General features: G+C 36.5%; 1 protein-coding gene across 1 annotated transcript in view; it reads left to right on the top strand.

Moving 5' to 3' along the window:
* Positions 1-2,437: 2,437 nt before the first annotated feature.
* The window catches only part of LOC106649991 (probable G-protein coupled receptor Mth-like 1), a 50,288-nt gene continuing 27,044 nt past the window's right edge, over positions 2,438-25,681 (top strand). Inside the window, exons 1-4 of the mRNA XM_014367752.2 lie at positions 2,438-2,985; positions 3,331-3,645; positions 6,447-6,682; positions 25,188-25,266. Of these exons, the coding sequence (XP_014223238.2) occupies positions 2,438-2,985; positions 3,331-3,645; positions 6,447-6,682; positions 25,188-25,266 (1,178 nt within the window). The remainder of the gene's footprint in view (positions 2,986-3,330; positions 3,646-6,446; positions 6,683-25,187; positions 25,267-25,681) is intronic.

The raw sequence follows: 25,681 nt of genomic DNA, 5'->3' as shown, positions 1-25,681 counted from the left end.
TGTTTTTCTTTCCTATGACCATCATTTTTATTTTCGCAGTTATACATCTATTTTTATTTCAAAATATGTTAAATAACTTATAAACAGTGTTAAAACTATTTCCTTAAGTTTATTATCGAGCACCTATAATTACAGGAAATAAAATGATATGGTAAAAAGGATTGAGTTTGTCTTATTGCAATATAATATAAACAAATAATTATTTGAGCATAAAAAACTAACTATAATTAATATATTATTGTCCTAGGCTGCAAAAAACGGAAGTCCCGTAGTAAGTGTAATTAGCGGTCGATGAACACGTGCTCTGGGGCGTTCCTTTTTCGCGGCATAAGCCTGTATGCTATTTTTCGTACTCAGTGTCCCGAAAATCGCTTTTCCTACTTTGTGCAGCGGCAGGAAAGTAGTCACTTTCGGGCATGAAAAGGTATCTTTAACATTTGCATTAGAATTTTCGATTAAATACCTAATGTTGAAGGTTGATTATAAAATTCTAAACGCACTATCATTCGAGCTAATACTTGTAAATAGTAATAACAGACGGATAATATCAGTAGAAAAAGATACTTTAAGTATAGTGTTTTGAAAAAGTTATACATCCATTATAGTAATGTACAAGGTGAGAGAAATTATGAATCATTATGTCATTGACCTGCCAGAAAGAAATTGATCTCATTTGGTAAGTGAATCCATCGTTAGCTAAAAGTTTCGTATCATCAGGATAGTGATATTTATTAATTTCTAGCCGTAAAACAATACTTTTGTACTATCAATACTCCTTATAAAGTTTCATATTAAATTCCAAAAATTTTCCTCTAAGTGCACGCGTATGTAATAGTAGTGCCTTAAATGTATAATCATCCCATTAACGTCCAGAATTACGAAATTTTGTTCCATGTTTTGGGTCTTGAAAAGACTTCGTACGTACATAATTTTATGCTAAGTTCGATGTCCTTTCAGAATTTGGGCTCAAATTGAAGATTTCGTGCTTCGTTTAAAAGTTATTATTGTCTAAACAAAAAAAAAACGGAACAATTTGTGCGAAACATTGACTTTGAGAATTTTTTTCAAAGTGTTAAGGTGAAAAACTTAAAATATAAATATCATCAGAGGTGAACATGGACGTAGTAAAAGTAACTAAAGAAATTTTTACAGATTCGCCCTGTAAGCTTTAGTTTTTTGAACCAGTTATTTCTGCCCATTTGGATAAATCTTATTTTACACGATAAAAATTGTTATACACAAACTGAAAAAAAAAATTGAATCTTTTCTAAGCATAGTCAACCAAGTTTACGTTTTATTACAAGTTCTGATTGGTTTTTAAAGAACAAAACAAAATTTTACTAGTTAAATTCAATATTTATTTTTGAATTTCGATTCAACTTGTGCATTATTCTTTAACAGAGTTTTAAAAGAAAAAAAATAATATTACCCGTTTATCGAGCAAATATATAAAATACACTACTACATGCCTACAATACTCATGAATGTAACGTTAATGTATAATGTAAAAAAATCAGCAGTGTACATAATTTAATTCATGTTTATGTCTGAGAGCTTTGCCACGTATTCACATATGAACTATGTTCGATTCATACATTCATTTTGGCAATTTCAATACCGAGATGCGCCTTACATCTTAGAAGCTGTAACCGTATTTCAAAAAAATGACCGGATTTTCTTGAATCTTTGTTTATTATCACGGTGTATTTAAGAATGGGTTCATTTTTCAATTGTATTTATAAAACGAATTTGTCTTCGTTTTACTTCTTGCTATGAAGTAATAGCAGAAAAAATTTAAGAAGCAGTTTCAGTTGAGATACATTTACAAGATAAATTATTTCAATGTAGGTAAACAAATAAAATTATCCCTCAAGCTGAAGTAAAAATTATTAATTTCTTGCCAACTCGCACTCATTGTTCAAAGTACTACAGAAATTTGATTTGCTATATAAATTACAGCCCACTACAATTAATTTTAGATTAGAGTCGAAGATCTCGCCTGTATATAATATAAAATTCTACGTGAGAAACTCTCTCTTGCAGTTCTCTTAAGCAGTACAAGCTAAGAACTCCAAGAGGAAAGAAAGAGCGGGAGAAAGGTGTACCTAAGCGCAATGCTGCGCGCGCAATTATTCGGACGGAGAAGGAAGCGCGCGGCAAGCGACCGCGTGCGTGCAGACTGCAACTGCAGCAACTTGTCGGCTTGCAGACTCGTCTTTGCCGAGCTGCATCAGTAGTGCTCCGACCGGCTAAGCCGCAACGAGCTGCAGTTTTGTGCGCGTCTATTTTCTCATTTTAAATCTTTGCACATGCCGCTTGTTTACATCGAAGAATCAATGAGAAATTAGTCGCGATGTGTATAGTGACAGTGATGTGAGAGTTATTTTCAAATGTTCATTTTTTTTTAAGTGATCGTAATTGGTAGTGAATAGATAAAATGGCCGGAATCTGGCTAATCGTGCTGCTGGTGCAGTTTTTCGGCGAGAATCGCGCCGCGGAAGTCAACGATTCCGCGACGAGCGAGCAGCTGTTGCAGATCAAACGATGCTGTCGTTTCGGCGAGGACCTCGAGGCCGCGAGCAAGGCATCGTCCGGCGAGGCGCACCGATGCGTCCCGACGAGCATGAGCGACGTCGAGGCCCTTCGCTTCGGCGACATATACTCGCCGGAGATAAACAATTTTTTGTCCGAGCCACCGGCCCATTGGCGAGTCTTGGAGAACGCGAGGCCAATTTGCCCGGAACCGCAAATGCACCTGCGCTACATTCCGCGAAACCAATTCAATCCGTACGTGGTGTTCGTCAGCGGCGATGTGCTAATCGAGGCAAGCAGCGACGTGATTCTCTCGCTCGAGCAGTTCTGTTTGGGCTCCAAGGCCCTGCTCGCTTGTCTACCCCGCAATAACGAGAGTCTTCAGGCCGCCTCGACTATAATGCCTCAGATCAGGAAGTGCTGCGGCGAACTGGCTGCCTACAATATCGAGAAGTAAGCATCACCCATGCATCTGCAGTCCATAAATGATTCATAAATTAACTTTATATCTTGCTCCGCTATGCTAGATACATAAAGTCCGGAAACGTATTTTTTTAAGGAATCTCGAGTTATTTTCGTTCAAAATATCATGCTATAACGTCTAAGAATGTAATCGTTCTCTCGAAATCAGCAGATCGTAACAGCTGACCGATCATCCATCTGTTATTAAAAAGTTAATTATAAAATAACGTCTAAAACAACAGCAGTATTTTATCATAAAAATTTGTTATGTATAGATGGCATGATTATTTGCAATAAGTTAAGCAAAAAAAGCTTAATTTATGACGATCGTTTCAGGAATTCTTGCGTGGAAACAGGTGACAAAGTCACCCTCGAAGACGAGCAAATTCTGCTGCTCAATAGCAACGAGAACAACGGCAAAGTGGCCGCTGCCATGAAAATGGTCAGTGGTTCTCCGAAAAGCGTATGCGAGGGCAATCTCACGATAATCGGTGAGGTGCGCTTCTCCGAACTTCAAAACGACGGCAGCATAATCGTCGCCGAGCACAACATACCAGCCGAGGAGTTTTGTATCGAGCGCATTCAGGCGAAAAAAAGTAACGATCTATGGCCGGTCAAAGTTTTTGCCTGCTTCGAGCACGCCACTAAAATGTAAGTGAGATTATTGTTTATCGATACTTTACATACACCGAGTAAAAAAATACTACAGCATTTTAATTTGGACAAATGGAAATAATCCTCCAATCATTGTACCTAAAAAATTAAGACACATGGGACATGATATTTATAATTGTCAAAGTTGCACGTTTTGATGAGGAATTAAAAACTTTAGGGTATAAACTCGTTTGCTCTTAATTGAAGATTTAAAATTCACCCAAGTTCTCCTCGAGTGCCCTTGAAGCCACTCCTGCTACTACCTGTCCTGAATATACCTGATGATCACACTATAGCTGTTTCATTCAAAGGCCAGATAAAATTATAGGTCGCAACCTGTTTTACGCGTATGGTCGGGCCTTATACTCCATCTCGCATACAATGGGATGCTCTGTGCGGTATGAACGTATTCATGAGTATTGAATGCATGCTCTGTACACGAAATCGTGTGAAAAAGCCAAAAATGTTAGCTCTTTTCTCAAAAATCGTTAACGTTTCTATAAAAAAAAGTACATTTTCTTATTCTGAATTATCGCGTTGAATTAATTTTTTTATTCACAATTGAAAATATCATTACTTTTATAAACTAAGAGACAATACTTTTACTCCAGAAAATGTGGTTGAAGTTTTATCGATTATGGAGACTTCTTTGGAAACGAATAATTTTCTTTTCCCGGTAAATTTAGCAAATAAAGAAGGAGAAAAATAAAAGTGTCACTTTGCCGGATGAAATGATTATCCAAGTTCCCATGAAAGGAATACAACCTTCACGTGTCACCCTTCTTTTATTTTTTTGCTTCCCTGGATATTCGCTATTGAACATATGTGATGATCAATTTTACGCATTTATCGGTTCGTTTTTTACCTCTTTATATATAAAATACTGATTGAATCGTAATCAATTTTGAATTAAAAGCCCAATTATGAAATAATGAATTTTTAAAAGGAATTTCTAAAAAAATCACAGATTTGAAAATACTTTCATTTGATACTCACACAAGCAAATTGGAATGATACGCTTAAAATTCGAGTTACAATGCGGGAATCGAAATAAGCCAAATGGATATCTTATTGTACAACATAAACCTTGTGGAGCCTCTAAAAAAATTATATGAAACGGGTTTTCGTTTACGGCAAAACTAGCTATAAGGGCAAACGATTGGTCACCGAGATTTTTATTTCGCGTACTCCAATTATCATCTGAATTGATCTTCCTTCGAGTATAAAAACTGGACGATAATGTGTCACTGTTGAAACTTGATCAACTCGTATTATTCCAATGACCTCATTATTTTGTGCAACAAACAAGCGATTCAACGATCACAATGACTTACCGTTCAAAATCTTTTTTTTGGCAAACATCTGAATTAATTGAATTTTTTTACTCGACAACATCATTTTCAACAAAAAAAATTGAAATTTGATTATGTGGATGGGACGCTATTCATAAGTAAGAAAAATAGTTTGAGTCTATTTGATGGGTTCGTTAAATGATTACCTGGGTAACAGCGGTTAAGAGTTTTTTCGGGTTGGCCGTAAAACACTTATCATTTTAATTATATACTTTTTCTTTAAAAGCATCTATACCAACTAAAATGTCTTGATTGGTTTTAAAAAAGATATTACAAAAATGTCCGCGGAGGAAGCTCTACCTCAGCGATAAACCAAAATTTTGGGATTCAAAAAATGCAATGTAAATAGGAAGAAAAATCCTTACATTTCTGAATAGAAAAATATTTGTTCAAGATGTATATTAGCATTCAATTAACTCATTACATTTGTGGCAATCAGTTATTATTTACAATAAAAAAGTTTAGTTTTCATTGTAAACATTTTTTGGTCCGCTGATAGTATTTCATATTTTTTAGGAAATGAATTCTTGCTACGTCAATTTATAGAAATTATCGCTTCTCCTTGTTGATTCACAAATAGAAAACATGTAGCCGAAGCTAATTATAACGAATCTTATTCGCGCTCTAGTAATTTTTCCTTTGGTTGAACAGTAAAAGGCTGTATTGTAATGGCTTTAATATAGTCCGAACTCATGGAGAAAACAGCGTGCGTTCGCAAAAATGAGCGCGCGTCAAAACATATACGACTAGGCATATCCATGCTACACTGATAGTAAAGTAACTGCACATTCTGAAGTATCGCTTTCGTTGCTGTATACGAGCGCTTTTACGACTTTCTCTTACCCGAATTTTTCATATCTTTTTCTCTTTCTCTCTCTGGTGCAACTGAAAACAGTAAAATAGTTTAATAATGCCTCGTCTTGTTGAGAATACGCAGGTAGAGGCACTTGCATGGCTTAATTTCCGATCCTCGATTTTATGACCGAGCACTGGTTTTATGTACAAAACAATTGAAAACAAGAACAAATATGTTGATTGCCGTAAAAAAGGTTCGCCTGGGGGTGAAAAATCAAGCATCCATACGTGTATTCCAACCCTCTTCAGTTGCTTATATTCGTGGAGCTAAAAAACTTTTTTATTCGAGGCTTGTTGGGCTGAATACTCCGAAAGTACGTTCTGCGTTAATAACACGTTTCTCTTGTTGCGTTTATGTAGCATTACTCTTTTATGCGAAAGGACCGACAAATTTCATGTCCGGTTATCATTCAATTTTTTTTTTAAATTTACTCAACCATAAAATAGAAAGCTAAAAATTACGATCGATCAGATATAAGTTTGAAGAGCATAAATACAAGTCACAACATACGTTAAAATACTCATTTACATTATTATGACAATAAAAATGTCTATATAGCTAATGAATTTCTCTCTGTGTGTCACTCGCAGATCAGGAGTCCCCGTTCGAGACATTCGCTTTACGCTGTACCCGGTGGGCTTCATCGTTAGCGCCGTGTTCCTTGCGGCGACTCTGGCCACGAGCTGGCTACTGCCTGCTTCGCATCACATGCTGCACTGGAGATGCCAGACTTACCATGTCGCCTGCCTCATGCTCGGTGACATCGCCATGGCAATCATCCAGCTCGGCGGCACGTCTCTGCAGGGCGAATTTTGCCGAGTCCTAGGTAAGTCCTTTTGTTTGAGAATTCATCTCAATACGGGTTTAAATTGACGGAGGAGAGAAAACAGCAAATCAATTACGTATTATTTCAAATTCTATTTGAATAAAAGTTAGCTAATTAGCTACCGTATGTAATCGAGAAACTTGTCCAGTAGCTTCAATAATCTCTTTCACTTTCTCAAATAAAACGATGGAATTATAATTGGAAACAAACCAACCGATTCAATTTTTTCAATTTCGACTAGCGAAGTGTGAGCAAAAAATTGGAAAAATGGAATTTAATATTATATACGCATTTGATGTTATTCGATCTTCGGCAATTTGATGCTTGATTTTTTACTACGGTCAATATTTAATAAGAGCCGGGCCGAAATTTTTCAATATCCACCGAGCAGCCGTCATAAATATACGTATATTATAGTTTGGCAGGGTGCCGTTATCGCCCATTTGCGTATATATAAATCAAGCTGAACGTCTAAAAATATAATTTCCGCTCAATTTTGAATCGGGTATTCTTTTGTCCTGTCAAGTTTTAATCCGGTCTATTGTTTTTTTTTTTCACTATATTTTGACTGAATTTTATTATAAAGTTATATTACGATCGAAGCGCTAGGTAGTCTTATCGAAAATTAATCCTGCCTACAGTACTCTCAAATATGACGAGCTAAAAAGCCACTATTCGACTGTAAGTTAGATATAACAGAGTACGTGCTTGTGCGTAAACCGGTTAGAAGGTACACACAGACGTGCCGAAGTGAGCGAGAGAGTCAGCCAGCCAGCACACGCACGCGGCTAATGTAGCATCGAGCCCTCGTTCACATATATATAGAGTAGGCACATTCGCGCACCGAAATTCGTCCGTGCAGAGCTCGAGCCTAATTATTTGGATAATTCGACGGGAGCGTCGTAGTGTAGTGCGCGCGCCTCTGTGTACAGTCTGTGTGTCAAGGGTACACGGATGCGTGCAAAAGGTCCGCATGTGTATGCGTACGAGCGGCGAATCGTAGCGAGCGCTCTTGTGTGTACAGTCGGAATTTGCTTAGATCAACGCGCTATGATTGGGAGCAGCCGTGCGCCGAGATTTCCGGGCCACTCAAAAGCCACAGTCTCTATATGCAGTCTGTGTATACCGACGAGAGGAGGTGAAAGAAGCCCATATATGGGGCAAATTTCCTGAAGTGTCCTAGCGCTCTGCCGCACGGCATTTTTTGGCCGAATCACTCAATTTCTAACTCGCTGTAAAAGTATCAAAACGCCCCTCAAAAAAATAACTAACTAATGATTTCGATAGGAAATTTCCTCAGCTTTCCGATGGTGAGGTCCAATTTCCTGGAATTTTCCATTTTCACCCGGAAAATTGTCATTAAACATTCAGATCTCAATATCTCGAAAAACGCCACTTTTTTGCTTTTTTTATTGTTTCAATCGAAAGATGAGGTCTTTTTACATCGGATATGGTAGTTTTCAGAGTGTATTTTTGATGAAAACTAAGGAAAATACGAGAGGTTTTAGTTAGCGCTCGGCCGCTCGGCGCGATTTTCAGCCTTGCGCGGCTCGCTATAACTTGTAACTCGCTCTTATGACATAGTGATTTGGCTGGAAAAATAAATAAACATAGGTTGTCGATAGGAAATTTTCTCAGCTTTCTCATGGTGCAGTTGGATTTTCCGATAATTTACATTTTCACCAGAAAAAATGGACTTAAAGGTTTATTTTCTACTTTTTCTAATGAAAATGTAAATTATCGGAAAATCTGACTACACCATGAGAAAGCTGAGAAAATTTCCTATCGACAACCTATGTTTATTTATTTTTCCAGCCAAATCACTATGTCATAAGAGCGAGTTACAAGTTATAGCGAGCCGCGCAAGGCTGAAAATCGCGCCGAGCGGCTGAGCGCTAACTAAAACCTCTCGTATTTTCCTTAGTTTTCATCAAAAATACACTCTGTAAACTACCATATCCGATGTAAAAAGACCTCATCTTTCGATTGAAACAATAAAAAAAGCAAAAAAAGTGGCGTTTTTCGAGATATTGAGCTCTGAATGTTTAATGACAATTTTCCGGGTGAAAATGGAAAATTCCAGGAAATTGGACCTCACCATCGGAAAGCTGAGGAAATTTCCTATCGAAATCATTAGTTAGTTATTTTTTTGAGGGGTGTTTTGATACTTTTACAGCGAGTTAGAAATTGAGTGATTCGGCCAAAAAATGCCGTGCGGCAGAGCGCTAGGACAGTTCAGGAAATTTGCCCCATATAACATCAGAATGTTACTAATGCGATTAATTATGCAACAACGATTATGGTCCATGCTGCCTGGCTACTCACCATCTCAACCAATGAAATATACGTATCTTAGTTATTTACTTTCAAATTATATCATCTCTTTCGCTCCTATCGAGTTGACTCATGGCGATGTAACGCTTAATTTTATACGCAATCAGTGAAAATTATTCAATACGATCAAAGTCAACGAAATAAAAATCAAGCCGATATACATTAAGTCTCTTTTTGAAATATTTAGCTGAAAGTTGTGCGTCGATCATTTTGTAGTAATATTTTTCATTAAACACTCGAAGACTCATACGCTCGAATAAGATTGCAATTTCATCCTTTACGAACGTAAAAGAAATTTATAGATGCCTATTAGCTGAGTGTTCCTGAAATTTCATCGGAAGCCAAGTTTAAAAGCGATCGGTCGCTGAAACAATCGTTCCGGCGAACTCGTATAGTCGCTGCGAGACGTGCGCTCAGCCTTTTTGCGATTGGAAATATTTTAAACCACTGAACCATAAATACACATCATTCATGAAAGTTAGGGTATAGATACGGCAAGAAAGAAGGCAAAGGGGTGCACTCACGCGCAATCACACGTGCATCATAAATGCAACTGAGATGAAAATTCCGCACGCACAAGAGAGATCGACAGGCTTGCAGACGCGCGAGACCGAAGCACCGCAGGCTTTAGCTTTGACCGATGTTTTTATGCTTTGCTGAGATACGTTCGCTCGCGCCCGCGTAGCGTACATGTGCGAGTGCTTTTATTTTTATAAAGAAACTGCGTACTCTAGGCTACTCTTGAGCCTTTTGATGCAACGCGAGCGCATCAAGTACGTTTCGCAAAAGAGCCGATGTGGCTGCTGCTGCTGCTGCTGTGCGCGAGAGTTCGATTTATCATCTGGATACACTTTTTCACTATCATTTTTCGCTTTGAATTCAAGTGAGACTATACATCATACGCACGCGTGCGTTAGAGTCATAGGCGAAAATTGATTCTTTCCGCCGATTGTTTCTACTACGGCGACTACACGTTTATCATATGGGAAAAATATCAAGCACTTTGAAAATCATGCATGTTGTGCACTTGTATGGATATAAAACACAATCCAATACAGACATCAATGGCAGGTTCGATGAAAGGACTAGTAAGCTCTCGCGGCGCTTCCGCGAACGAATTCCTTTGTGTCAACAAAGAAATGGTCCGAACGCGCGCCAAGAGCTTGCACGTAACCGTCTTGTCGTGTCGCGCGTATAAACAAATATTTATGGGCCTCATAGTGCATAGTGGCCTTTTTTAGATCTAGCCATAAAATCATTCTTTAGAGCTCGCAGAGCAATGTTAAGGCGCACGAGACACGCAAAAGATTTCTAGACTGCAGCGAGCCTGTCGTCGTGTTTATCTGCGCGCGCTACATGACAAGCATTACGGGCCGCATAAAACGGCGCATATAAAAGATATAAAATTTGAATACGCTCGTGTGCAGGCGGGCGAAAATATATCGTTAAACGTCAGACCGGAGTCTTGTTCTTCGAGAGATAAAGTTGTAAAAATGTCCTCTTAACGTCTTCATTTTTTTACCGATCAATTTACATCGATTTAAGGTTTCGCTTCGTGCGGTAATTAACTCTCCAAATAACTGTGAAGCACTGTAACGTAGAAATAAAAATGCCAATGCATCTTAAAATAGATTTTGATTGATGTCAATTATGCGTAATGTTGCTTTATATCGAGACCCATAAATGACATTGACAGCCTTTGTAAGCTCTTACAAAGTTATATCAGCTGTTTGCATTGTATCAGAAAATTACATAAATCAAACTGTAAGTGAGAGAAAAAAAATGAGATTTCTTGAATAAAAAAGCAAGGAGTAAATCATTAGGAATAAAGTGAGGCACAAAAATTTTTTCGGTCGATTTGCAAAATTGACGAGTTCAAAGATACGTGACATTAGAAATCGTGTGCATGGCACCTTGTATACACCCACGCTGGCGACTTGTCATCGTCTAGTCCTTCAACTTGGAGCATGGAGCAGCAAAGCCAGCACTCGTACATTTTATATATATAAAAATACACGGCGCCGGCGGACACCGTCGCGTCACATGTACGTAGACTTTTTTCTCTTTGCCTCGCACGCGCGCGCGTTATTTGTTTTTACGCATGAACTCATTTCGAACTTTTTTTCAAACGTTTATTGCCTTTTTCTGTGCTGTGCGGCTCTTCAAGCTTAGCAAAGCAGCAGCAAAAGTTCGGCAGCATCTTCGGAACGTCGCGCGTGTACAGGGCGTTGTCGATCTTCTTGGACACAGAGCCAACGAGCGAGTGCAAAAACAGATAGATGGTATTTATTTTTCTGCCCGATTTTTCGGACTCGAGTAAACACGCTTTTGGCTAGCTTTTGTGCTGCCTGCGTCTATATTTGTATACTACCTCTTTTCATTCGACTCATTAACTCATTATTTTTACACGACCATTCGTAATTTATTCAGCGCAATTCATCGAAACTGGTTTGCCTCTCAATATATGCGAGAAATTGATTTAATATGGCCATAACACGTGTTTTGGTGCAGGTCAACGAACTATCCTCCTTTCCTCTGTCATTCTCGCGTTGCGTATTAAGTAAACAGTCCCAGCGACTCTCGATGTATACAATATATATGTACATTAGCTTTCACCCGAAGATGATGTTGCGTAATCAGAAGCAGCAATTGGTCTACTTCTCGCGCATTTAGCGGTCATTATGCACAGTAAACGAATAATTGATGGGTTTTCCACAGATACTGCTCACGATGATACTGGTTATAAGTTCGTTAATTTCTACCCATATTTATATGTGCCATGAAGTTCTACGCTATAGACCCGGAAGATCATATTTTTATCGATTTATGAGAATTATAGTGACGTCTTTGTAGTTGATTCGCTGACGAGCTCTTATTGCCATTCTCATCGTACTGGAGAATTCCTAGAATTTTCACAGCATTGGTCAATGACATATTGTGGGTTTTAATACTAACATACTTGAAAACTCTTGTTTATTCTTCATAGAAAGTCAATTGCGTTATAACCTCAGGCAAAAAAAGTGGATGTTGTAACGAAGTTGTCACTAGTTCGACATTTCAACAATATACCGCAGTAGATTAGAAAAAACTATGCCATAATTTAAAAATTTAAAAAGCTTTTTGATAAATGTCAACCCACTGAAAGACGCATTCAGAACTGGGTTGACTTTGAAAGCATTTTAAATTTACCAAACTATGTCGTTCTATGAAAACAAACAAAGATGACCTCATCTGCTAGAAAATTTTTAAACTTTTTCGATTGTGAATGAATCTTTAAATAATATCAATCTACGTGGTAGGAAAATTTAATAAAAATTTTTCAAAAATTCAAACTAACTTAATTCAAGAGGCTCATCATATAATTTCTTTAAATTGCTTAAAGCATTTAAAGTGTGCATGTTCCGAGACTCCTTTTAAGCCTCTTCAACGGGATTTCCCTATTTTTCGCCATAAGCCAGTGATTCGTGTGGCTCATTTAAAGCAAGTGAGACGGAGTAGGATGCAGCGTAATCACACGTTGAAGATTAATTGTACTCGACCGCGACACTGTTACGGCTCGTGCGGCTGTTCTTTTACTTTACGAACTGTGTACTTTAGCTGCTATGTATGTACGTAGCAGATATAAGCTTTACTCGCCACGGGAGGTACGAGGACACTCTTGGTGGATTCATGGAGCAGCTCGCATTGCAATATGTATGTCGACGAAAAATACGAGTGAGTTTTTCTTAATATTTATCGCACGAATAAAAATGAGAGCGTTTTTGGGGTTTCACATTGCTTTTAATTGTATACATGCTCTTGGAGATTTTGTCAGTTTTTTCTAAACGATCTCGCAGTTTTGTGTAAACAAGCATTATAAACTTTAACAATAAATTTCAAAGTGGTTATCGCCAAAGAGTCATGTACGATCTTTCAGATTGCAGACTTGAATTTTAGAGGCAATTTTCTATATTCAAGATGATTAATATCAGTGAGAATAATTTTAAAATGGTTTTTATTTTTTAAATTTATTAAATAGCTAACGAAACAACTGATTTTAATATCGAACTAAATTAAATATTATGATACGCACTCATCTGTTCATCAATGCTGTATTCTCGCGCCAAAATAATCATCGATTTTGTAGCTGCAAAATTTTTTCAAACCTCAAACAGTAACAAAATCAATATCACAACGACTCTTTAATTTTATTATACTCATTCAATAGAGTTATACAGAACCCAGAAGTGTACATCTGCACGTAGCTTGAAATTCACTAAGCTTCCTTTAAATCACCGAGTCCTTCCTCAAATTCATCGAATAGTAAAAGCGATAAAACAATGGATATCTTGAAAATTCTTTTATCTGTTTTATATAAAAAATATCAAGCCTTTAGAATATAAAATGTATATTATACATAAGCGACCCACCATTGCGGAAGAAAGACGTTGCATCTTGCGTTACCGGCAGTAGTTTTTTTTTTCTTTTTCTTCAAGACCGTTTTATGCGCGGAAAGTTGCACATAGATTGTTTTGAAGAGATACCGTAGCAGAGAAGCTACCTCACGGCTAATGATGATTATCTAAATTATCGCTGAAGCTATAAAATATGACGAGTATACGGTCCTGTTCGCTCTTTTACTAAGGCATATGCACAGACACGAAAGCGTACGTGTGTATATTATGTGTATGTAACACTAGATACCTTATCTCTCTCTTTCTCTCTCTATGCTTTTGCTGCATCGTCTGTATAGGTGTCGTCTTCGTGTAAATGTATACTTCGCACGCGCTTCTCAGCAAGACATCGTATGGCAAAGGTGTTCTTGGGATATGTTCTAAAATCTTGATATTTTATGATTTACATTCTTTATGCTTGCCCATATGATGTTGTATGCTTCATTCAGGCATTATGTTCAGCGATAACTTCATTATGGCGCTTCTCTACTTGGAGCATGGTCTTACTGTTGGTATTTATTTAGCAAATTACAGATGTTTTGCCATTAACAGCTCATTAAAGTGCTCACGGTTAAGACTATTGGCGGCCAAGTCTTGAAATGCTTATTCGACGTTATTGATTTTGTTGGAAAGTTGTCAAAAACCCGACGTAAATTACTCGCGGCAATAGATACTATATCATATTTAAGATTTTTTCAAGATTATTCAGTAATCAAAAAGAGAAAATTATTTTTCAAGTGTGGTTCATTCTCCATGCAGATCATCCATCCAGTGATTTACTAGACATATAAATAAGATAAAAATTCAAATATAGTACAAAAAAGTCTAAAACTAGACAAACAGCATATATTATAAGTACGTTCTCTGCACATTTCTAACTATTTACTTGAAATATCATAATTGTGTTTTTACGCTTTTCGCATTATAATGAACTGAAGTCAACCTTTGTTATATTGTCAGAAATTTACTCATTGGTAAGATCAGCCAATTTACATACCCCCCCCCCCCTTNCCCCCCCCCCCCCCTTCTCCCAAAATAGAGATCTTTAAACTTCTCATAAACTTTAAAGTTTAAATAATTTAACGCTAAAATTAGATTAATCATTTCACAAGGGCGTGATACTGACATGGTACCGTTTTGGATATTTCATTATTTTTAGCAAAAAGTTTGTAGTTCCGAGATAAAAGTATACTCATTTACATTTTCATAATGTGTACTGCATGCTTATTCGCCATTGGGATAAAAGAGATCTATGCAGACTTTTAGTTTATACGCTCTTAGGCGAGCCTCGCAGAGTACATACTTACACTCTATATCGAATGCATTAATTACTATGCTTTATGTATTCTGTTACCGAAATAATTGTGTTAATAGGATATTACTTTCGAGTGAATAATCCTAATGCAGCATCAGCAACAGCACTACTAGCAGCGGTAAGTCACTGTCAAAAGCTTTTTACACTGTCAGAGTAATGCGGAAGAAAAAGAGTGTTGCATTACGAAGGCTTACTCTTTTTTGCTCTAATGCACTTGCCATACACGCGCGAGTACTCAAACGAGATATTAAATAATCTTATTCGGGGAAATAAAAAGGCAGCTGTCCCGAATATTTGAATAAAAAAAAGAATAGTGAAATTCAAATATAACGATGTTACTTTGTTGCATAGTCGAATTTTCCTCTTTCATCCTTGTACTTTGTTGGATACAAATATTTATTATTTTATGCGTGTCGAATAATTTCGAAGTTCACCCCATTTTTTCCACTTGATAAATTTGAATGTTTAAAATATATTTTTTAATACATTGTAAAACTTTGGCAATTAAATTTGGTTACTCCGTTCATTCGGGATATTAATAAAGGAATTTTTATTAATTTTTTTCGAGATAGCTTACAAATGAAATTTAGCTTCATATTTTAATTCGAATTTTCATAAATTTTGCTGTTGTCTGTATTTAATTTCAGTTCGATAAATTTTACATTTTAACAATGAATGATAAAAGATATTTTTAATAAAATGGGATTTAAAAATATGCAGAGCTAAGAACAAAACCAATGGAATTTTGTTTCTTCACGTAGTCAACTTATTTTAACGAATATCGATGAATGATCTGAGAAACCATTCCGCACAGGATGAACTCCTACGCAATCAAACCATCCTACTAGTCCAGCCTACCTTTAATTAACAAGTCTGCTTACTAACAAATGAGTCGACTGTAGCCGACCGACTAAATAGATGGTTGGCACTATGTATACACGTACAAGCTCATGCGCACGAAAGCCCCTAGTCATCGTTTTGTTTTTGTTTAAGAGTGACATTTTCACGAGATACTCACGTCCGCGAGCAGTCGTTGTCGGGATGAAGCAGCTTTTCTATTATGTCTCGCTGACTCGGGTCTCGTGCGTGCCTCGTTTCGCAAAACTATTATGCACTTTCTTTTGAAGTCTTCTTGCGCGCGACACTGTGCATACACATGTTCGCGAGCGTGTCTATGGTAAACGGCATACTGTTTTATGCACGTGCATTTTTTGGGGGAAAATAATTCTTGAAAACGAGGCAGTCGGTGTAAATAAGCTTTCACAAGTTGGCTTGTAAGAGAAGATTTTGAGTAAATATTACATACTGATGGTGCCGCAATGTTTTCTTGTTCATTGCTCGTAAAATATTTACACTCGAAGAGAAATCACGTAAGTCAACGCTACTTCAAGAGAATGGCCCTTTACCATTTTTTCAATTGGTTTCAAATAGTTGAAAATAAATCTGAAGAAGTACGTCACATGAAAATAAAAACCTTCCCAGTTTTTATATACTATTGTGGCATCTTGCAACAAGCAAACTGGTTATACATAAAAGTTTTTCATAGCCAAGATCAGGTGTTATCAGCTATGTGCTCAAATACTGATAAATAGGAAAAAAGAAAATGGGCAAAAAAATTAAAAATCGAACTTGGCAAATAGAAGTTTGTCAAGCGATATAGCATGCGATTCGCTGCGTTTGACCCGATTTTCCAATATTTTCCGGACAATCCTCTACGATTATCACTTTTTCTTGTTACCTCCCGAACCATATCCGTAAACTCCGAGTGCGCTCGAAGGCAGAGAGATAAAATAATCGCGTGCCTATATTGTCCTAAGGTGGCTCGAGACTGGTTTTCTTTCGATTACGAGGAATGCACATGGTCGCCTCTCCCTTTGAATGGGTACCCTCTCTTTCGCAGTCGTTCGCAGACCCATAAAAATATCTTAAACACGCACCTATATACACCGACCGTAGCTCATGCAGGAGAAAAGCTTTTCTCTATCTGATCGAGCACAAATTGATAATCTGTTTAGTTGCGCACCCTTACGACGCGTGGTGACGTGTAAATCTTTCTTCATTAATCTTCGACTTCATAAACGGATATTTATATATACACTCGATGCAATTAAGCACGCGGAAATTATACGGTTGATATTGAAAAGAAATTTTTATTCTGCTACGAGAGAAATAGATTTTACGCGAGAGACGTGCCGCGGTTAGTCCGTAGAAACGAAACTATGGATTTATAGCTTGTTCGAGTTGAAAGATTAGCCGATAAATTGTGAATTATTGTGTGCCGGTGTATATACAGACAGTAAGGCGCGAGAATTAATTTGAAGCATAGCATAATCTCAGTTAGTCACGATTCATGTAGTTATTTGCCGTTTAAACTTAGCAACATTGTGCGCTCCGTTCATCATTGAACTTGACATTGAAAATCTATTGCAGATGATAAATAGATACTTTTTAAATTATTTTTATATATTTATTCATTTATCTATTGAATCTACGCACCTTTTTCACATTAATCTACTTTTTTTATGGAAAAAAGTATAATCACAGGAATTATTATTATTATCTCTGAAAATTCAGATTTCTCATTATTATTTAACTTGGTTCAATTTTGTGCCAAAGGATTCAAATCAGGCCTTTGTCTGGTCTCCTTTGCTTCATTATTGGTGTCTGTCAATGACTGACATAGTTCGATTGTAGAATACCAACCACTTATAAAGATCAAACATCTAAAAGCATATGAGAACACCAAGCTCAGTGCCAAAAAGGGAAGAACACAATTTGAGTTTTCTCTCTCACTCTTCCCTAAGATATCATTAAAGTATTGATTTCATCAATCAGTTTCTTACTATAATAAGTGCGCTTTTATACCCTAAGATATATAAAAAAAAGTACGTGATAATTTTGTAGCAACGATAATAACTATATATACACATACACGTACGCTATATCTGTAAATGCAAAACATACGCATTACGATAAAATTTTGTTTGATTTGTGAAGTTATAGGTACATTAGAAGCATCGCAAATGTATACATTAAGATTTTAACGTATAATATATATTCGAGCAGTTTTCGATAAATAATTTTTTCTTAAAAACCATAAATTATTTGTAATACCCTTGCTTTGTACATAAATACAGACTCACTATATGAATAGTTTAGCTCGGCTTTTCCGATGCTAGAGTTTTGCGAATATGATGCAGTGTGCGCACGAAAGGGATCCCAGTATTGACTATATACCAATGCACGTCGGGAATGATAGAACCCAAAGTGGCAAAATAAAATACCAAAAGTATATTATAGGTACTGCCGGGGATAATGCACAACACATTCCTCAGTTCTCTAGCCCTCACTCTCTCTCTCTCTCTCTCTCTCTCTTTCTGCAAGGGTAAAAGGATTGCATCTTCGTGTGCATAAATTATATATTACTCTTTAATAGAGCTACTGAAGTTATGTACCATACATTAACAGTGGTACACGAACGATCGTAACAAAAGGTATACACAGTCGGGGAACTGCCCAAGACTGTTGTGGCTACTACAATTCTGCGCATTGAGCTCTCGAGCAAAGGTGTACGACCCGATCACGTTTCGATAAGTAGAGCACAAAGCATGAAATAGAAATCGCTCGTGCCAGCCAAGTGCACGCAAACTTATACGTATATCCGGTCGTAACGAGGTGAACTCGGACTTTTGTGTTCGTCATATTATACAAGCGGGTGAGCACTATTGTTTTTATTCAATAACTGCTCGGATGATTCGCGATGTCTGAATGATTTTTCAAGTCCGTAAAATTCGAGCGATTAAAGTCAACATGTACTATATTTAGATTATTTATTATTTATTACTATTTCACTGCAAATTAAAATAGTATAACCACATACATTTTTTAGAATTTTGAAAAAACCTCATTTTACGTAATCAATGAAATTGTAAAAAAAATGTCTCATGATACAAAAAGTAAACTACGATATTGTATCATGCGCGTATACATAAACGATGTTACGCACTCGTTGTGAATGAAGAAGAAAAGTCAAATAGAAAGGAAGCGCACCTGAAAATCAGCAATGTGAACCTTACAAAACAAAATCGGCTTTTTATTTTAATTCCGTGTAGATGGAAAGATAAAAACGAAAGGAAATACGAGAGAAAAAGCTGCAAGTGTAGGTTGGAGAAGTTCGAAGTATAATCGTGTACATTAGGGTGTCCGTTATTTCCCGACTTTTTTATATTCAAGGTCAAATTCAAGGTCATCAATCGATTGCTCATCAAAAAATTCATAAAATACATGGGCTTGTGAATTTTTTCATCACTTTTATTGCTAAGAATCAAATGTTTAAGCTTTTCCCATTTAAAATACATGTAAGCTTCAAGCCGCGTGGGGGGCACCTTAAAATCTTATTTACGAACTCTATATATCGGCTTCCTCATTTTCTAATCAAATAGAAGACATCTAGGTGGGGGGAGAAGCATACAAAAAAGTCGGGCAATAACGGACACCCTAATGTACATGCCTACACGAGCATTATCACGTCTTGGATATGGATAAGAAGCCCGAAAAATATTGAATATGAAAGCTCCTCAAGAATGAAATACGTAAATATCCTTCTAAACAATGCAAAGAAGGTGCAGAAGCAAGTCTCAAGATAGCTGCTTGACTTAACTGAACGAAGAAAAAAAGTTATATATTTTTTTAAAATAAAAGAGAAGATAAAATAGCGAACATCTAGGCGTTTGCGGATGTACACGCCCAACTTTTAAAAAAAGTCGACGTATCTTCAGGCCAGAGACTTGACACTAGCTATTTTCAACGTCTCCAAAATGTTTTGTCTTTCAAAAATATATTCGTTGCAATAAAAAAAACTTCAAAATTTTTTGATTTTTTCCCCGCCAAAATTTTTTAATTTACCCACTCCACTCAAAAGTACAAATATGAATCAACATGCAAACAGCGAAATGGCAAGAGATATATATTCGTCTGGTGCAGTCGCAGGAGCTTGATCCGACGGCGAGTCCGATAAGCGTTTCCATGCCAGCCCCTCTTTGCTCTGCCCCGATCCACATGGAATCGCTCGTGGATTTAGATTCACCTGGTCGAACACTCGAGTGCATCGCTACTGCCGCTGCTTGGCATCTCGAGGGGATGATTGTTTGGCGGAAAATCGACCTGGCGCCCGACTCCGAATCAGTCGTGGATGCTGCAAAAAAATAGAGAGACACGTTGCCGCCGACTCTGGCAATTTATTTCGGATTATGCCGTGGAGCTTGGGACTGTACATCGAGCACTGCATCCATGTAAATTTGTCAATCCTTGCGTGTTTACGCACCCACTCGTTGCTGCTGCTCGATATGTACGAGGGGAAATCCAACGACGACGACGACGCCGAGTGGCCTAATGAACATATCTCATAATTCGCTATTCTTACATCGTTGTTCTTATGCTTAAGTAAACGTATATGTATTTATTGTTACTTTGATAGCATAATTGAAAAATAAGATTTTAAGATCAATCGAACAAACGACGTTATCTATGTTTTAACTATTCTTTAATTCGATGAAACTTCCACATTGTTCGGGAATATGAAATTGTACCTGACAGCTTGTATTGACTACTACAGTTTTTTATATATGCAGGACAGCATATTGTCCTTAAGGAGATTGTAGTTGATGTTTTATGATATATAAATTTATTGTTAAAATAAATTGCGAGATAGAAAGACTAACTCAAGAAATTTTTTTCAACATTTGTTGAGAAATGAGACCCACCCTATTTGATAGATTAAATCACGCTGAATCTAATGGTATATTTTTTTATTGGGCTTACGCTTCAAAATCTCGACTTATTTTATCTCAAAGTATGAAATTTTTTACATATTAGCCTTATGGGGCGACCTCCGGAATGAAGCATTCATAAGGTATCTATAAACAAAAAGTAATTCGTTCGGGCATCAGAGTATATAAAAAAAAATTGAACTTAAAGAACCTCCTTAATTGATGATTTTTTTAATTATTGATCCACAAGTTTTTTGTGCTTGCTTTATTCGCTTTATTGTCTTTGCCCTTTCCAAAGAGTACCGTAGGCGTAGATATTGGTTTTCATTGCAAACCGCCTTGAGGGAGGTTTTTTAGCAGTAGTAAGGAGATAATTATTTCCTGCACTACAAAAGAGCCTCGCTTGACAGAATCGTTCAAGGCCCGATCTTGACTAATTTATTTACTCAATGTCCTCGACGCCCATCGCAATCTATCCTGTGTTCCCCTATTTTATGTTCTGTTTAGGATTTTTGCAATTACATTTCTCATCGGAAACGCTACAAAGAAGATAAAAAAAAATTAGTTCACACAATAAGCTACGCTTGCAACGACTTTCTCAATTTTCATTTGTTTTTATCGGAATTTGTGGGCATATTGAGCAATGATCTTTTTTTAATACTTTACGAATTTAATTATTACTTAATATTTTAAATATGCTTATCATTTTTTTTCTATCTCTATATATATCCTCCATTTTTCTTATTACTTTTTGCGTCAGCTATATAAAATAATCAAAATACCTATCTCTGTACATGTTGATAATTATTTTACATTTCTGATTTATCCTGCATATTGTAAACGTTTTATACTGAGTATTATTATTGGCTGCGACCGTACCGAATCGGTAAATCTTAGAGAGACATTAGTATAGCTAGTAACCTTGGAAAATAGTACTCATAAAAATAAATGGATCTAAAAATACTACTACTCAGTATTGTCGCTCATGAAGGGATGAATTTTTTGCCCGACAACGTGAAATTAAGTCAATAGCATTAATTGAAGTATACGAAATTAGACTTGCTTTAGAAAAATAACGTTTACTACCTACAACATGATTATTTATGCAACGATTTATGCGATACGCACTGATGCCTGTGCAACCAATAAAAGTTTATGCTTGAAATCCTTGTAATTTTTGTACGCCTTGCGACTGGTGGGTGTTGTACATAAGATATTAATATGGACTCGAATCCCTATAACTGAAAGAGAGTATTGGTATTTTACCAATAATCATTCATTTAATAATATAAAAAAAATTCAATCATAAAAACTTTTAGATCGTCCAAAAAGTGTATATTATTTTAATGCTTGCAAGTATAGTCACTAGTGATATTTTAAAGTGCTCCTATTGAATTTTGTATATTATAATGTTTCCAAAAGAAAGCTGCTGATGTTTCTGCAATTTTTGTGTTGGTGTATAGTAGTGATAACTGGTATTTCATTCAGTTGAAAGCTTTTACTTATTGATAATGGGTACGCTACTAAATTATCCATAATACTTTAAAAATAATGGAGTTGTAACGCTTTTGCTCATTTATTTATACTTGCAAAATATGTGGCTTTATTTTTGTAATTTTGATGAGATTACACGAATTATTAACTTGAATTATGGTGCACTACGAAATAGAAAGCTATAGTTCAAAAAAGGAATTGATAAAATTATTCTAAATGTTCAAGCATGAAGTTATCTTTCGTGCATGTTCAGTCATTTAAATAGATTTGTAGTCATACAAGTGATTGATTGCATGAACTGTAATCGACATCGTGATTTTTAACTAGACAAAAACTGATAGAGCAGATAGAGTGATTCGATTTTGCATAAATATATCTGACTCGATGCGTGGCACTTTTACCGCGTACAAACAAAGGCTGGCTATTAATCATGTGGTTGTGATCGCTTAAAAGCTCCCATTCATGGGCGCGCAATCGGTCGCGAGCGATGCTGATTTATCGCGATGAGCTTTTAAAAATCTCGAATTGAGCTTGCAAGCTCGAAACACGAGCGAGACTCATCGCTCATCTTTGCTCGTCGGCTCGTCGGCTGAGGCTCTCTGGGCAACGAACGATACATCGGTACATCGATCGAATTTCATATTTGTGTGTCCGAAATTGCGTGATTGTGCACCGATTTCGATTAGTGTATTAGGCTTAGGTTTGGCTCGCTGCAAGCTCGTATCTGCGCGCGCAGGACGATGTGTTGTAGCACGTGTGTCTCGGCTGCGACAGAAGCTCGTCCAACTTTCGGCCCGTCTACTGACAAGTGATTTTGATTGATCATCAGGCCTGCCTGATGCCACTGCTGCTTCTATCGTGTTTGTTCTCTACGCTATGGTTCGCACAAGGCAAATCTTTTTTTAAACACCAATCAATTAACAGTCAGTAGTTTTTACCATAAAAATACTGATTAATGAATTCGAAGAAATCAAACATTTCAAATATTTTTCCGTAGTCATTTCGTAAAACAGAATGCCATTTAAAAATGAAAATCCAACTTTGAACCAATGTTTTTTTTTAGTATGTCACTCTTTATGCAGAATAGTCCATATACATGTGTGTAAGGCTTAGAATTTAAAGAAAATACTTTATAAATAATAACACCATGTCCAAGAAAGTAAATCGATGACACCTAATATTCTACTAATTATACAAATTTCAATCGGTACAGAATATGCGACACAGATGTTTATGACCACAAGAGCTTTAAACGTCACTATGCATTTTGACTTCTAACTTAGATGTTATTTTAAGTCTTAATGTTCATTATGCGTGTGTGTGTGAGTGAGTGTGCTGTTGATGAAAATAGAAATGAGCTTAGTTCTAGGTGAATCGTCAGCTTTTGATTTCCGTATTGTGAACATTTTGCACTTGTCGAATTTCTTTTTGAATTTTGTGAATGGCAAACTCATTTGTATTAATGGAATTATGTGTATGTGTATATTAAACTTTCAATATTTGAATGAATTTTATAGCGCCATCTCATTCTACCCTACTTGTTAATTAAAATATTTCATAAAACTTGAAATATAAAAGTAACACCAATCATTAATAAAATAAAAAAATTGTATACCCGTACGTGAAAAGCGCCAGATTAGTCTATTTCGTCTCAATCTCTATAAGTAGCCGCTGCCAAGTACGTCAAGACTTTCAATTTCAGATGACAAGAGGTCAACGCGACCCTTGCTTTATTCTTCATCGTCTCCTGCATGAAGCGTGAAAAGCTGAAATGTGAAAAGGTCAATATCAAGAACGGAAAAAAGTGTGAACGTGCCAACGATCGTGTAGTCCCAGTTAGTAGCAAAATCTCTGACACGTTCTTTCATCATGAGCCGTAAATAATAAGTAACTGAGTTACCATTGCTCGGAGGAATTATTGTAGGGGATTTGATTAGTTTCTATATACTTGAAAAAATTGGGAAAGCAAGTGTTACGTATAAAAATGGCAGTAGGTGATGAATTATATGTGATTAAGAAAGTGAGAAGAATTTATTTGAATTTTGAAATTCATTCAATACCACGTGTCTAAATTGCTCATAGGTATCAATATATTTCATGAAAAAATACTGTTTATTACTAGAGCAAATATACTTATTTAAATATATCATAACAGATAGTCTTCTTTATTACTAACTTTGCTGTATAAAATGTTTGAAAATGATATTGAGAAAAAAATAAAATAATTAGGTGAAGGAAGTACATTTTGCCAATTTTGTATTTCTTCAATGGCATTATTTGAAGGTATATCTTAAAGTCGATGTTGACCTTTCTATTAAAATAGTCTTTTACCTGATGGAGATTGATGAATTAACATAGCAACTGACAGAATCTGCTACAATTCTTTCTCACTGACTGCAATGGTGAGATTCATTATTTCTCTAGCTTCAAACATTCTATGGAACCACTAAGACGGCGACAGCGCTTAATGGCTTCCTTCAAAAATTCATACTTGCAGCTTTAGCACCTGAACTCCTCATCATTTGACAAATCATTAACTCTACGTTAACGCATAATGCAAAGTTGCTTCTTCTTACGGCTGCAACAACTAAGACCATACACGGCTGTCTTATCGAGTTCGACTACTACAAATTTCATGAAGACTGTTTAGAAAATATATATGGCATGTACCTACATTTCACATATTATAGCCTTACAGCTCCATTTAATAACTTTGTCTAAGATTACTTATGTGCGTGGTATATAGAGGGCAGGCCAAGTTTAAAAATTCATACATTGCCGTTCGTCGAGGAGACACGCAGTAGCAGCAGCAGTGTATAAGCAAAGTTTTCACTAAATCCGCTCGATGAAGTCTCGCGTTTGTTGAGATGAGAACAAACTTGCTTTCTAGCGCGCGGTTCAACTCGTCTTCGCTATCGAGAGTAAACTTGCTTTTTGACTTTAATCTCTGATGGTCCGTTTTAGACCGCATTGCTCTCAGAAGATTGGCTATGTGCCTGCCACGAGTAAAACTTTTTGAAATAAGGGTGCGGAGAAAAAAAATTGCCCCAAGATCCATGTAGTAGCCGTACATTTTATAACAAATTGTTTATAAATTTCTTATCAAAATTTTACGATGACAAAAATATAAATAATTCATGAGTTTCTATTTTTCATTGCAGCAATATTAGCACACTTTTTTTTCTTGGCTACATTCTTTTGGCTAAACACAATGTGCTTCAATATCTGGTGGACCTTTAGGTGAGTTTTATTTTTTCTTACTCTATTGTTATTAGACATTGTCACACATTTATTCCATTAATTCATAATAACAATTACGCTTCGCATTTAAAAAACTGACAAGCTTATAAATAAAATATACCATTTTAATGCGTTATTATGATAAAAAGACCAAAAAATTGCGAGTACATGCTACTTTTGCTCCTGAACGAAGATAACAATCTCCACTGGATTGAACGCGTATCGGGAAATCATCGAACAGGCACATAGGCGAGAGTCGGAGTACATGTTCCAATCTACTCCGATATTACGCGCACGTTTTGAAGTTGAGAGAAAAAAGGCGTGTTACGCGGTGAAAGAGAAATAGAGAGCAAACGCGCCTAGAGGATGTTTTTTACATAATTTCATTTACACGAACGCATACGAGCTCGCACGC

This window comes from Trichogramma pretiosum, unplaced genomic scaffold (assembly GCF_000599845.2).
Source record: "Trichogramma pretiosum strain Unisexual culture from Peru unplaced genomic scaffold, Tpre_2.0 scaffold97, whole genome shotgun sequence".
NCBI classification, from domain to species: domain Eukaryota; kingdom Metazoa; phylum Arthropoda; class Insecta; order Hymenoptera; family Trichogrammatidae; genus Trichogramma; species Trichogramma pretiosum.
This window is presented reverse-complemented; position numbering and strand designations above follow the sequence as displayed.